The following is a 14,069-nucleotide window of genomic DNA, read 5'->3' as shown; positions in this document are numbered from 1 at the left end:
GCGTTTTTTACAGATATTTTCATATATTAAATTAAACATAGCTCCATATGTTTGATTCACAAGTCTATCTAATGCAAAGTATTTATTTTATTCTCCTATGAATAAGGAAACTTTTAAGTTGAAATGCGACTTCTGGTTGATATTCTGAATTTCTGTGTAACAGATCTGGTGTTCTGGTTCAAAATAGAATCCTAAATTATATTCTTTGTATTGGATAGATTTATAATTGAAACAAATAAAGCTATGTTCAATATTAAATTGTGAAAATCCACGTATAAAAATACCGAAAAATTGGTTTGACTCAAAAAAAAAAAAAACATTTTGTGTTGGGTTGGATTCAGATAATAGCAATTTAATTACTTTGACCCATTTTGAATTCTATTCTCAACGGTTGGTGTGGGGTTTGGTTCTCCGAAATAGGATTAATTTAATTTCGCAAATGGGCATGTATTTCAAATTGACTTCAATTTATTTTTTAACTTTTTTAAGCGTGATCGTTTTTTCAATATTTCAATTTTTTACTTGAAAGTTCACACAAATTCCTTAAAGTCACACATACCACACTTTTTGTAGGTCAGGTTATTTTTAAGTTACATTGGTATAAAAAAATGGTCAAAAACTTAAGCCCTTTTCAAATATTAGTGTAGATAAATTAAAAAAAAACAACAAAGTATGCAACGTTGTTTTTAAGTACATAGTCTTCATACCTATACAATTCCATTGAAATCTGAGAGGGTGCTACCCCAAAATCTAGTTTGCGGGAAAATCGTCATGCACTCTAAAAAACACGCAACCAAAAATGATCAAAGTGCCATAACTTTTTTGTACATTTTTTTACCACTATAAAAGTTTTAGAGATGATAGCTAACAGAATGAACTTTATTGTCACAAAAAACACGAAGGTAAAAAAATAGCTTTTTGAGATATTTGATTTTTAGTAACAAAATTCAGTTTTTTCAGAAGAAAAACTAAATAAATTTTTCAATGTGTATTTTTCTGAGAGCCGCAATATATTATTCTACAACTTTGCTGAAGACACCTTTCCGATCGAACAAGCCGTTTCCGTGTTATATTTTTTTATTTGCTTGTGTTCCATTTTTTCATAGGCCCTAATTGAAAGTTAGTCGAGACAAAATATGAACTTTTGATATGAAAAAATGGTTTCTCACACAAAAAGGAATAGTATACAAAAATATCAAGTAGATTAAAAAACATTGATTAAAATGGATTCGTGCTGGTCCGTGGAAAGCCTCAGTGTCGAAGTTCTGCTTTTACACCAACAGATTTCGTTACTAATCGAACTGATCGCCATCTGTTGAGAGTTTCAACAGTTTTATTGTGGTAATAATGATTGCCAAAAGGATTACAAATCGGAAAGTTTTGTTTACTCTTAAAATCTGCCTTTATGAATATCTTCAAGTGTACTATAAAACATTTTATCAATGGTTTTCATAAAAGCAGTCATAAAACTGTGAGTTTTAATTATTGCTGTAATAAAACCCTAATAAAAATCAAAGAAAACCAATCAGCAATGAGATTGTTACTTGGGAAGTTATTTCTGAATATTGCTGTTGGGAATCGACTGTAATCTTGACTCTATAGATTAACGGCTACGCAGTCTTAGGGTTCAAAAAAACGAGTTCTAAATGACAAAATTAATTTAAAACACACCCACCTTACAGCATGTACCAAAAACGACACAAAACGAGACAGTTAAAGTTAGACAAAACATTTGACCAAAAACGTTAATATTTATGTAAGTAATCAGACAAATTTTGTAAAGACAACTCTGTTTAAAGTCAAGTACCAATTACAGTTTCCCCCTGAGGAAGACACTATCCCCGTGTCGAAACGTCGGGTGAATAATAAAACTCGTTTTTTGAACACTAAGACTGCGTAGCCGTTAATCTATAGAGTTATTTCTGAATAATTAATCAAAATAACAATATAGCATAGCGTAGCATAGCATAGCATAGCCGACCGTACACATCCGATAGAGACGTTCAATGTGCCAGAAAAGTTGCCTGGGACTTGACAAACCTTTCATTTAACGAACTCTCGACACCTGGCCAGGTCCTTACGATCAGTGGGGATGGGGAGGAAATGTTGATTAAATATCTACTCAGAAGAACTTGGCCCACTTCATAGACATCTGGATTTGGAAATTGGATACGGTTTAATGGGGTGCTTCCCTTGGCGTATGAGAAATTGTCATGGTTTAATTAGTCAAAATAATAATAAGTAATAAAAAAAAACAGCGATGTAACAACAATTTGGATTATCTTTGGAATATTGTGGCAAAATTTTGATGTATTTTTGCCATTCTTGGTGAATTTCTACAGAGCATAATTCTCAGATTAAATTCTCGAAAAATATTCGAAAGCTTCTTGAAAATTTTTGCAACGTTCATTGAAACCTCAAAAACTGATGATTGTCTTTAAGTCTTCTATTTTGTAGATGGAATTTGGGGCTACGGAAGAAATTCCCAAATATTCTTGGTTAATTTTATTTTGGAAATCTTTGAATGAGTTTTTGACTTAATAATTTGAGGAATTTCTTAGAAATTGATAAAGATGTTCTTTGAAATCCTGCTGTAATCGTTTGCAATTGAAATGCTGAGAATTTGCAGTCTCTTTAGAGAAGATAATTCTGCAAAAGCTTACAGAGGACCAAAAACTTTGGAGGAATAACTGAAGAAGTTCTAATAAATTTCTTAGGCACGTTTTTGGAAAAGTCTTAGGAGTATGCTCAGTAAGTTCACCTCAGCCAGTTTTGTAGAACTTTCTTTGAGTATTGCTAGGGGATTCCCTCGGAGAGCATCTTTTTCACTCCTGTTTATTAGATATTTTAATTTTGTTGTTAAACTTCTGAAAGACATTACCAAAACATTTTTTTCAATTCAGTTAAAGTGGATTTTTGAATTATTTTTGAATAAAAAATGCCTAAAAGAAAACTGAGCAAAACAATGTGAGCAGCCAATTAAAATGGGTGTATAAATAAGATCAATGTTTTTGAAATTGTTAGTATTCTGGACCAATCACAATTTTGAATACTTTTGAAACACAATTCAAAACTATCAACTTATATTGACCAGTATATAATTTTCATTCATTGGGTGTCCAGTTAGCCTAGTGGTTAAGGCTATGGATCGCCAATCCGGAGACGGCGGATTCGATTCCCGTTGCGTTCGGGAAAATTTTCTCGACTCCCTGGGCATAGTGTATCATTGTACGTGCCTCACAATATACAAATTCATGCAATTCTTCATTACACCAAAAAAGCAAGCCATGAAAATGTTTGACAGTTCTCAGACCATTTTGACAGACCACACACATGCACGAAAAAGACGGATCATATATTCTACTTTATCGATCTTGTTGCTGTCCTTTTCATGCTCATGTTACATCTATCAAAATGGCCTGAGAATTGTCAGTCAGTTTGAGGTTAGGTTCGTTGGTGTAATAAAGAATGGCAGGCAAAGGAAGCCCTTCAATAACTGTGGAAATGCTCAAAGAACACAAAGTTGAAGCGAGGCAGGCCAAGTCCCAGTGGAGTCGTAGAGCCAGAAAGAAGAAGAAGATAATTTTCATTCTCACACACATATTTTAAAATAGTGAATTTCTGATTGAAATTACGGAACATTCAGCGGGCCATATTTTAGTTTATTTCAAAATCAGTTTACGAGCTGCACCAAATCTTCGGGCCGCAGCTTAGTGATCACTGTTTTAGATGATGATTATCTGAAAATCGTCGTCAAAAAAGTAAGAAAAATGTATTTGGTTACTCAAATTGATGGATCCCCCGTTAGTTAGAGCCACGACATTTTTGCGGACCCCTCGGTTTTGGTGAACGCTCAGCTGTTACAATCCGAAAGTTTCTTCAAAATTACCTCAAAACTAAACGTTGTTCAAAAAGGATGTTTATAAATAGACCATATTGATTTCGGCTGCCATCTTTAATTTATGTAACGAAATTTATTTTTCTACAATGTTCTCAACCACTGATTTTGAAAACGAAACTCAAGCTAGGACATTTTTACACAGCACATCATAAACTGAGAGATGTTCTTTTCTCCTATCAATAGATACCTGCAGTTTTGTAAATCTTGACTCTTTTGCACACTGGGTCAGGCGCCAGTTGTGCAGCATAATTTTATAATATTTACAAACACAAATTCCAAATCTAAACTCATCAGTGAAACGCTGAAAGCGTCAGCTTTTCAAAGTTATTCGGTTTTTGAAGGAAGCATGACTCTAGACAACGGAGTAGCCGGCAACGCCCAGTGACTCAGTGGAAAACTTCTCCTGACATTTGCTGCGAGAATGGAATATTGAAAAACTCTAAAATTTCAAGAAGTGTTTCCACGAAAACAAGTTGTGTTGAAGAAATAAATAATACTGTAAGAAATAAATGAATCCTAATGAAAAGTTTAAAAAAGTGTTTTTTTTTAACCCGAAAAGAAGTTTCTAAAGATCTATGTTAAATTCTATAAATAAATAATGACACCTATACAAAAAAATAATAAAAAAAAAAAATAAAAAATGTGTATTTGAAAAGTCTTTAAAAAATGTAGACGTTTTGTATGCAGCACTCAGAAAATATTTTTGGAGAATCCCAATTGAAATTCCTAAAAAACCGCAAAGTAATAATTAGGAGATTGTTTCTGAATCTTGGAAAACGTGGAAGAAATGTTGAGTGAAATATGTCAAAAAAACATTCAGGGAAACATTAAAAAAGCATTCGATAACAACTATTAGCCAAGTGTTGTAGGTGCATTCCAAAAGCGCCATAGATCACTCTATCCGTAGCAATTGCCCCAGAACCGGGCACTGTAGAGAAGGCTTATTCAGCCGGTATGTTTTTCATTGTGTTTTTATAAAAGTGTTTCTTTTACTTATGTTAATTCTGCACTTCTATACTGTCTTAGTCCAAGTAAGTCGAAGGGTCAATGAGAACGATGTGAATAAAATTGCAAAATAAAACACAACCCAGTGAATTTTTGGACTAAAGACCAAAAAAACATTCAATCAATGCGTTAGAAGCATTTTTTCAAATCACAACATTATTTTCAGAAACTTGTTTTTTGCAGCTGCAGCTCATGCTCCATAAAACACAGGTTTTGTTCAGATTACCTACCTGCCAAACCTGGAAAAAGGATTTCTTTGGTTTACGAAAATAAGGCGCCTATTTTTTCGAAGCGAATATAATTTTCAGTTCAATATTGCGGAGATTCCACCTGTTTAGACTCCTGCGCGAATTGTTTGCGTGAATTTTTCTTACGTAGGCCCACAGATGTGAAAACAGACCGTGTGCTGGCGAATATTTCACACTGCGCTGTTGAGTACACCTTTGGCGATGGTTTTGCATTGTAAACAAACATTTGCGCCAGAATCTATAAATCTCCGCAATAAACAATAATTAGGAGATGTTCAAACATGACATGGAAATATCAAACAGAATGATCAGAAAAGTTATGCACTGAATTTGCTCAAGAACCAAACTAAATTGTTTCACAATACAATTATAATGAAATCATATTTCATTTCTGATTTAAACTATGAAACCATCCATTGAATCTATTTTGAATGACAAACCTGCATAGATGTATTGTGATAGTCATGCTATATGTTTGGCTCACTGACATAATATTCTGTTATCACAGATGCTTCACAGAATACTTACCATCAGATGCATTAATCACAAATTTTACTCACAGGTTCTTAGAAAATCATCAGGAATTCCAAATAAATGCAACAAATTCTAAAACCACAAAAGCCCTTTCCCTGAAATATCCCTTAATTTCCTAGATAAAAAAAAACACTGTCACCCGTACTATAGAATCCGATCCGCCGGCCAACACTCGCTAAAGAGCATTCTCTCCCGTTGCGTTCTTCTTTCGCGTTCCGGTCCGGCTAAAGCAAAATGAAGCGCTGCTGGTTGTCACACCGCTGTTGCTGCGGCTGCTTTAGTTGGGGCTGCTACTTCTATACGGTCTTCCTCCGTCCGGGTTGGCTACATACCCGGAGCCCGGTACCACCGACGACCGCACACGGTTAGTTGTAGGTGTAAAAACGCTCTGTACGCATGTACTGTTTTTCTTTGCCTGCTGGGCACATTTCACCACCACCTTGTCCGTCATTCCACTTGGTACGCGCCGCAGCAGAAGAAGCAAAGGAATCATCGCACAAAGAAGAGCGCTCCGTCCGGACATTGTGTGGAAGCATTGAGCAAACACATTCTGGCGCTCTGGTTTGGCAAGTGACAAGACCCGGTAGCCGGGAACGAAACCGCGCGCTGGATTGGCAGCGGGAGTAAACAGAGCATGGTGAATATCGTTGGATAGAGACGGGGATAGTCCTGAAGGTGGGTTTGTGGTGAAGAAAGCTCGGGGAGGAGAAGTTGCGTGATGTGGTGGTGTGTGGTGTACTGTGGGTAATTGGTGAGAAAGAGACGGGGGATTAGCAGTTGCTGGCTTTGTCTGACGCGTTGGACAGGTGTAGAATGGAAGAAGAGAGATGCCAGAAGAGGCGGAGCCACATTGCGAATGAGAGGTGTTGATATAGATATATACCAATGAAAAGCAGCGCGTGAATGAGGTACAGAATGAGGTGAATTTGTTTCGATTGCGTGGTGAGTTGATGATTGCATGGGTCGTTGTGTGGGGAATTTGGATGGTTGATAGCGTAACAAACTGGTTGAACGGATCGCTTGATGGTTCGGCAGTACGATTGATGTGGTGGTATGAGTGTACGGGTTATGATTGTGTAGTTTCGTGTGTGGAAAGAGCGACAACAAAAATGATCGAGCGAGACACGGCAACCACACCGAGTGCGGTGAATAGTTGAATATATTGTTTAGTCAACTTCTATGATTCGGAGCGTTTGCACGTATATGTCTCGATTGTGCGTGTATATTTATTAATTTATTTTTTATTTCACACAACGTTTCTTTGCTCGATGTGAGCTCGGAGAGTGTTTTGCCTCGAACTGGAAAACCCGCGATGACAGTACGGTGGACGACGTAGCAGATGAGAAATCTGTTTTTCGGTGATCGTAAAACAATTTGGATGAATTATCCAAACGAAACGTGCGCGACTGAGAAGAGAACCACGAAATCGACCGTGTACGCGAACGCTCTCCTGCATATAGGCATACGAATTAGAAGCCGTAGGTCAGTGGAACGCAAAGTGTTGGTTTGAAACAAAAGTGCGATGAAACGTATTTTCGCAAGTGTGACATCCTAATGATGATTATGAAAAGTATCAATATTGGAAGAAATAACACATGAGAACCTGCTGAAGCTGAAGCTGAGAAAATTGCGAGTTTATCGATAGACGTACCTGACGGTTTGGAACACAGCTGATAAAGTTTCAGCCATCATCTGTAATTTGTGACATCGAAGGCCGACGAGCGCGTAATATTTGACACCGGTAGTGTTCCGGTGACATGAAGAAACCAGAATAGCAAGTGATCTAATACGAAGAGAAAGATATGTGCTGAAGTGTGTTTATGTTTTGATCGTTTTTTTTCGTACGTCGACGAAAGTTGAGTTCTTTATGGGTGCCGGCAAAAAGGTTCCCAAATAAATGCCTCAATTAATTTGAATAATCTTGAATGAAGAAACAGAAATTTACATAATTTGTATACTCTCGCGGGACGCAGTAGCAACAAGCAAAAACAACAACAACAAAGGCGCAGTGGCAGCATCCGCGAAGTGATCAAGAACATAAAGTTGAGTTCGGCGAACAAATAAGAAAACGAAATACAGTAAAATTCCAGCGCCAGTAAAACAAGTCAAAAGAGTTAGAGAGAAGAAAAGAGAAGTTATTAGCAAGGAGCAAACACACCTGAGAGATGATTGATCGATTCTAGCTGCACTGGAGAATTGAATTATCGATATATGCGCGTTGGTTCACCGATAGACTTGAGAGCGCGACACAGACATACAGCCTTTCGGGTGTTGAGTGGAAACTGGAAGAGGAAGACAAACAAAACAAGTCTCCGATTTGATTACTTTGACGTGATCGACATTTTTTGTGTGCCTCGTGGGATCGTCAGCAAGAACTAAAAGTTATTGAAGACCTGTTGTTGCTGGAGAGCTCGGTCAAGTCTGGTCGAGTTTTTTGTCGGGTGAAGCTTGAAAGTAAAACGGAACAGCCAACAGCACCTGAGATAAGCTGGTCCTGAATAGAATATTACGGTGCCGCTGAGGCGTGTTATGATAGTGAGCCATATTTCATAAGATAGGAAAACTGAGCCCAAATTTGGAGCCCTACCCCGCCAGCGTGGAAGGGCTTAACAGCCCTAGAGCGGTGGGGATGGCCGCCACCACGTACATGTCATCCAGTGGCGAGCTGGATATGGCCTTAGGCGGCGGATATCATACATCCTCACCGCGGAGTGCAGCCGATGCCAACGAGATGAAGTATATGCATCATCACCACCACCACCAGAGTCATCACCATGTGCCCTCTAGTCCTAGTCCAAACCAGGCCGGTTTGGGCTCAGTGACGGGTGGCTTAGGTGGTGTTGGTAATCCATGGGCTGCCATTCAGCCGACTGATCCATGGGGTTTGCACTCCCATCATCCACATACCCACCCGCATGCGACAGACGTTAAACAGGAAATGCATTTATCGCAACAAGCCCGAGCACAACAAGGTATGGCATCGCCACATCCTTGGCATGCACCCGTGCATCCTGCAACGCACTATAGCACCGGAGGATCTCCTCTGCAGTACCACCATGCGATGAACGGCATGCTCCATCATCCTGCTCATCCTGCTCATCACCAAAGTGCACCACCTCTGCATCACTCGTTACGAGGTGAATCGCCCCAGCTACATATACCACACCACCACCTGCAAGGTGATCGGGACGTGAGTGCCGGCGAAGAAGACACCCCAACATCTGACGATCTAGAAGCGTTTGCAAAGCAATTCAAACAGAGACGAATCAAGCTAGGATTTACACAAGCTGACGTAGGCCTAGCGCTGGGCACCCTCTATGGCAATGTATTCTCCCAAACAACGATATGTCGATTTGAGGCTCTACAGTTAAGTTTTAAGAATATGTGCAAGCTAAAGCCACTGTTACAGAAATGGCTAGAGGAGGCTGATTCGACGACGGGATCACCAACGAGCATCGATAAGATTGCCGCACAGGGTCGGAAACGAAAAAAGCGGACCAGCATTGAGGTGTCAGTGAAGGGAGCCCTAGAACAGCACTTCCACAAACAGCCGAAACCATCGGCCCAAGAAATTACCTCACTTGCCGATTCGCTCCAGCTAGAGAAGGAAGTAGTTCGAGTATGGTTCTGCAATCGACGGCAGAAGGAGAAACGAATGACACCACCAAACACGATGGGTGGCGACATGATGGATGGAATGCCACCCGGACATATGGGCCACGGTGGCCATGGATATCATCCGCATCACGATATGCATGGTAGTCCGATGGGTACCCACAGTCATAGCCACAGCCCGCCCATGCTCAGCCCTCAGAGTATGGGCGGCGGAGGGCACCACCAACTTACGGCCCACTAGCAATCAGAGCACCAGGAGTCCAGCAATAATCCGGCGGCATTCCAACCAATACACCATCATCCTGCAATTATGCAGCCACATGCCGCCATTGCCGTCTCCTCCGCCCCCGGGAATAGCTATAGCTTAGCATCGACCACCACAAATACCTCTTCGCCACCGTCTTCGACGTCGTCGTCGTCCACAACGGCTGCTGGAACAGTAGCAGCCGCCTCAGGAGCGTCACCTTCGTCGTCGGCGGCGGCCGCTGCTGCCGCCCAAATGTACATAGATCACCGGCATCACCAGCAGCAGCAGCAGATGCATGCTAGGCGGATATTTCAAGAATGGACTCTGCAGTTCGGGCCATCCGGACCTGCAACTGGTGCACGATATCTCAACTAAACCCGCGGTCAGCTTGGAACAAGCTCCGGCCGCACCCTCTACGACACATTCCCACAACATCCCAACAACAAACAAAACAAAAAACGGCAACATAAACACACGAAACCAATAAAAACAAGCAAGCTAGTAAAATAGAAAATAAATTCATGCCCTCTAAATGAATTGTTTAAATAAAAGTTTAAACTTTAAAAAATACAAGCAAAAAGTGGTGACTTAAGTAATTCCAATTGGTGAGAATTCGATCGAAACTGTGTTTACCTGTAAATAGACGAGAATATGTAGAAGAGAGTAACGATGTAAGTTTAATATAATCAGAATGGCGTAAAATCCAGACATGAACATAGTATGAAAGAAAGTAGAATTTATATATGAGCTAACGAAAAAATAAAACAAAACAAACAACAAGAGCTAGATAGAAATGAATGAAGCGAAATTTCATGAGCAAAACCAGATATGTTCTAGTGATATGTAACGGGCGAAGAAACCAAACAACCACGTGCAACCAAGTTTGTTCTAGCGAGCATCAATAGTCGATCGAAATAAGCGTTCCGCCGTCCCAGTGAAAAACCTGTTCAACTGTAAGTACATGTGCCCCTTTACCCGCGAGTGTTGATATCGAACAGCGACGGCACTTGGCTTCAGGGCTGAGCGATACGGTGAAACGTTGTCGCTGACTAAAAAAGCTAGCAGCGAGTGGCCGACGGCTGACAGTGCAGTGTCGTGCTTATTAAAACTTCCAGTTTGATACGGTGCAGCTGAAATTTTGTTGCCAGCTGCTTAGTAAAAGTGAGAAATTCTCGTAAAATTGCTCTGCAACAGCGAACCTTTGGGAATAACCCTGAGCCCGGTACACTAGAGGTAATGGTGTCGTAAATTTTTGAAGTATCGCTGCTCTGTGCCGTCGTCTTTGTTTTGTTCTTTTTCTCCGTCGCTGCCCAATGTGCCCGAAAGTGTAGCTTTCGTCTTCCTGCGTTCTTTCTGCGCCTCGTGCGGGAAATTTCCTGTTCAGGAAATTCCGGTAGTATCCTTTTACGACCCGGATCCCCCGAAGCCGACGGCAGGCCGATTAGTGATGATTGCTTTTTCTCAGGTCTCGGCCTCTTTCTTTTGTTACTTTCACACCTTGACCAAAGGATCGCAAATAAGTCCCGCCGACGGAGTTCCCATCTGGTCCGTTTCGGTTTCTTTCTGTTTGCTGTGCGGATCCTTTTGGTGGGTGGGTCCCGAAATTTACTGGGTCAACAAGGGGCAGGGATATTGATGGGTTTCTCGAAGAGCATTTTCAAGGATTTTCCCATCAGTGGTTTGAATTGCCTTTGCAAACAGTTATTTTTTTGAGGTGTCTACCTGACACCGCTTAAGTCGGGTATTTCCGGATAGAGAGCATGTGAAGCATGCTCTTGCCGGTGAATTAGTGTTTGGGCGAGGAACTCTTATTTCGGTTTGTTGTATGAATCGTAAGCACGAACACGAATGTCCACAGCTGTATACCGAATCATTAAAGAGGGACGATAAAGATGCAAGAAAATATTTGTAACAATCCATCCGAGAGGATGCAGTATAAAGCAAACCAATAGGCAGTTGTATAGAATCATCTGGAAAATATAAGAAAATACCGAAAAAAGTGTACGAAACAATTACAAGAACATAGAATACCAATATTTGTATAATGGAACTTGTGTAAGTACCACACGACGAAAAACGGAGTATCTCCACAATAAAAGCAAACATTCCAAACGAAAATTCCTTGCTTTATTTTCTACCTTGGATGAGAACCTTTCTTTCGTCCCTCGTCGCAAAAAACGTCCCCCCACCTGGTCGGTCGGTCTGGTTCTGATAGCTTTTTCGCGTAAGGTGACCGACAGCGAGAACCGTAAAAGCCATGCCTATAGTTGAGCATTTTCATCGGTCATCTAGTTACTTCAGATTATGTTTCATTTCGTCGTTGGTATAGAGTGCCGTTTGTTAGTTTGCAATGACAGCCTGATGGCAGGTGTGTACTTTCCATACGCAGCTATTATTTTTGCTTATTGTTTTTCAGCGCAAAAAAAAACGCACCAACTGAGAGAAGGTTGATTTCTTTTTAATTGAGTACGTTGCTTCAGTTTCGCGTCCACCGTCGTTGAGGGGTTAATTGTTCCTTTGCATGCAGGTAGGGACTGCCTTAGGTTGGTTTCGAGAAATGGTCAATGCTTTACTCTCGTTGAATTCTAAGCTCGGTTTTGTGGAAGATGATTATTGCTTTTGAATATAGTCAATCAAATGATTTTTCTGAGCATTTGTTATGAACAACTCTCCAATTAGCGTTATTTCATCCATGGGTTGTGTTGTGAACGTTACAAAAATATACAAAACAACTGAAAAGATAAGTAAGCCATCTCCTCAGTTATTATTGGCGACTTTTTCTTAATGCCATTACACCTAGAAGAAAATCTCCAGTCTGCAGTAATTTTCTGAGAGCATTTTTGCCAATGTTACAAAGCATCTTGCCTAGATATAAAACAGAACTATCAAATCTAAATATTATGGTTTTTGCCTTGAAACGAATAAAACAGGTCGATTTGCCTAAACATGACTAAACATGAAGTGCAATATCGTTGTAATTCATTCAAAAACACAGGGTCAAATATTTGACAAGGAAAGAACTCAAGAAAAAACATCAGTTTGACACTAATGAAAATTCTATTGGGTCAAACAAGATGTTTGAGCACTGGTTTCATTTTAGACAAATATTTTCCCTGTGTACTAACATGCATTCGCCAGTATGGATTCCATTTTGAAATGGAAAATTTTTGAATAATTTTCAACGCGTTATTTCTGAAAATTAGAAAGAATTGATAAAAAATGCCAGATCACACTTTCAGATGTTTTAACCCTTCTTAAAAAAATCGAAATCATGTCGTCCATCAGCTAACATATTCTTACTGATAAGAATATACTTAAGAATCTTGATAACGATTATACTGCTTGGTTTTTGATTGTAAACAAATTTCTTTTATTTTGACTCAATCTAAAAAAATGCATAAATCCAATCAAAGCTTGATGAAAATTTTATGGATTTTGTTTTATGCAGTCATATACCTACACATTATGAAAAATACATTCTCATGTTCTATAAATTTTTGAAAGCAAGATTTATAAAGCTATGGAGAAAATCAAGGATGATTTCGAAAATATGGCAATCGTTCGACACATTTGTCTATGACTAAGTTCAGAAGCCTAGTAAGAAAATGTGGTGTTTGACAAACTTGTAGATCATTTGATTTTCCTACAATTATCACCAAGAGCGCCATATTCTTACACTAATATTTACGGCGTTAATTTTTCGATCGGATTTTTCGATCGTTTAGTATAAGTAGATGGTACCAACGCTACAACGGTAGAGTTTCTCAGCGGGGTGAAGTTGATCACTATGGGATTCTCGTCCTTCAACCTCTGAGGACGCCACAATTCTGTTTCAATGGAAGAAATTTGGATTAATTGTGTGAATATATTTGAAGGTTTTTATGACAATTGTGACAGATTTTACATAAAATTATAACTTTTTTGGATGTGCATTAAAACTTGATGAGAAGACTGCCTGAATTTGAAAAACTTATTCAGATTCAGTGTCATTAAATTTAGTTTGTTCAATAATTTTCAATTCTTAGAATGCTATGTTATTGGTTGATCATCTTCACCCCAGATTGAAAGTTGCAAAAGATATTAAAAAAATAAGCAAATCACGTTATATTTCTTGGAAACCATTTGGATTTTTTTACCAATATTGTGGATCATTTCTTGGGCAAGTTATGTCGGTAAATGAAATACCTTCCAAAACAAATCCTAACATTTTATAATCTTTAAGGATCAGTTGAATGATGCATGAAATTCATAACGAATGCATTAAGAAAATATATAGAGGTACGGAACTCAAATTAAGCAAAGTATTCCCTTTTACACCATAAACTGAAATGACACAAATATTCGCTATTTCTTGTGTTTTATATTTTTGTTTTTTTTTTTTTAAGGAGTAAGCATGCATGTTAACAAAAATAATGGACTAAGTCTGTGCCTAAATAGTTTGTTTTTGAACTAGGCTGAAGAACGGTACTCATATCCTATTTTCTGTTAAAATTCTTTCTACGAAATTCAAGCTGAATCT

At 39.0% G+C, this 14,069-nt stretch overlaps 1 protein-coding gene across 1 annotated transcript; it reads left to right on the top strand.

Annotated features, from left to right (window-relative positions):
• Window positions 1-4,983: 4,983 nt before the first annotated feature.
• Window positions 4,984-10,358, top strand: LOC109430633 (POU domain protein CF1A). Its single transcript, XM_062852112.1, is given in 1 exon segment — window positions 4,984-10,358. A coding segment is annotated over 1 exon segment (1,608 nt). The 5' UTR covers window positions 4,984-8,317; the 3' UTR covers window positions 9,926-10,358.
• The last annotated feature ends 3,711 nt before the right edge of the window (window positions 10,359-14,069 follow it).

This window comes from Aedes albopictus, chromosome 2 (genome assembly GCF_035046485.1).
Source record: "Aedes albopictus strain Foshan chromosome 2, AalbF5, whole genome shotgun sequence".
NCBI classification, from domain to species: domain Eukaryota; kingdom Metazoa; phylum Arthropoda; class Insecta; order Diptera; family Culicidae; genus Aedes; species Aedes albopictus.
The sequence above is the reverse complement of the archived record's forward strand: the minus strand, read 5'-3'. Positions and strand labels throughout refer to the sequence as shown.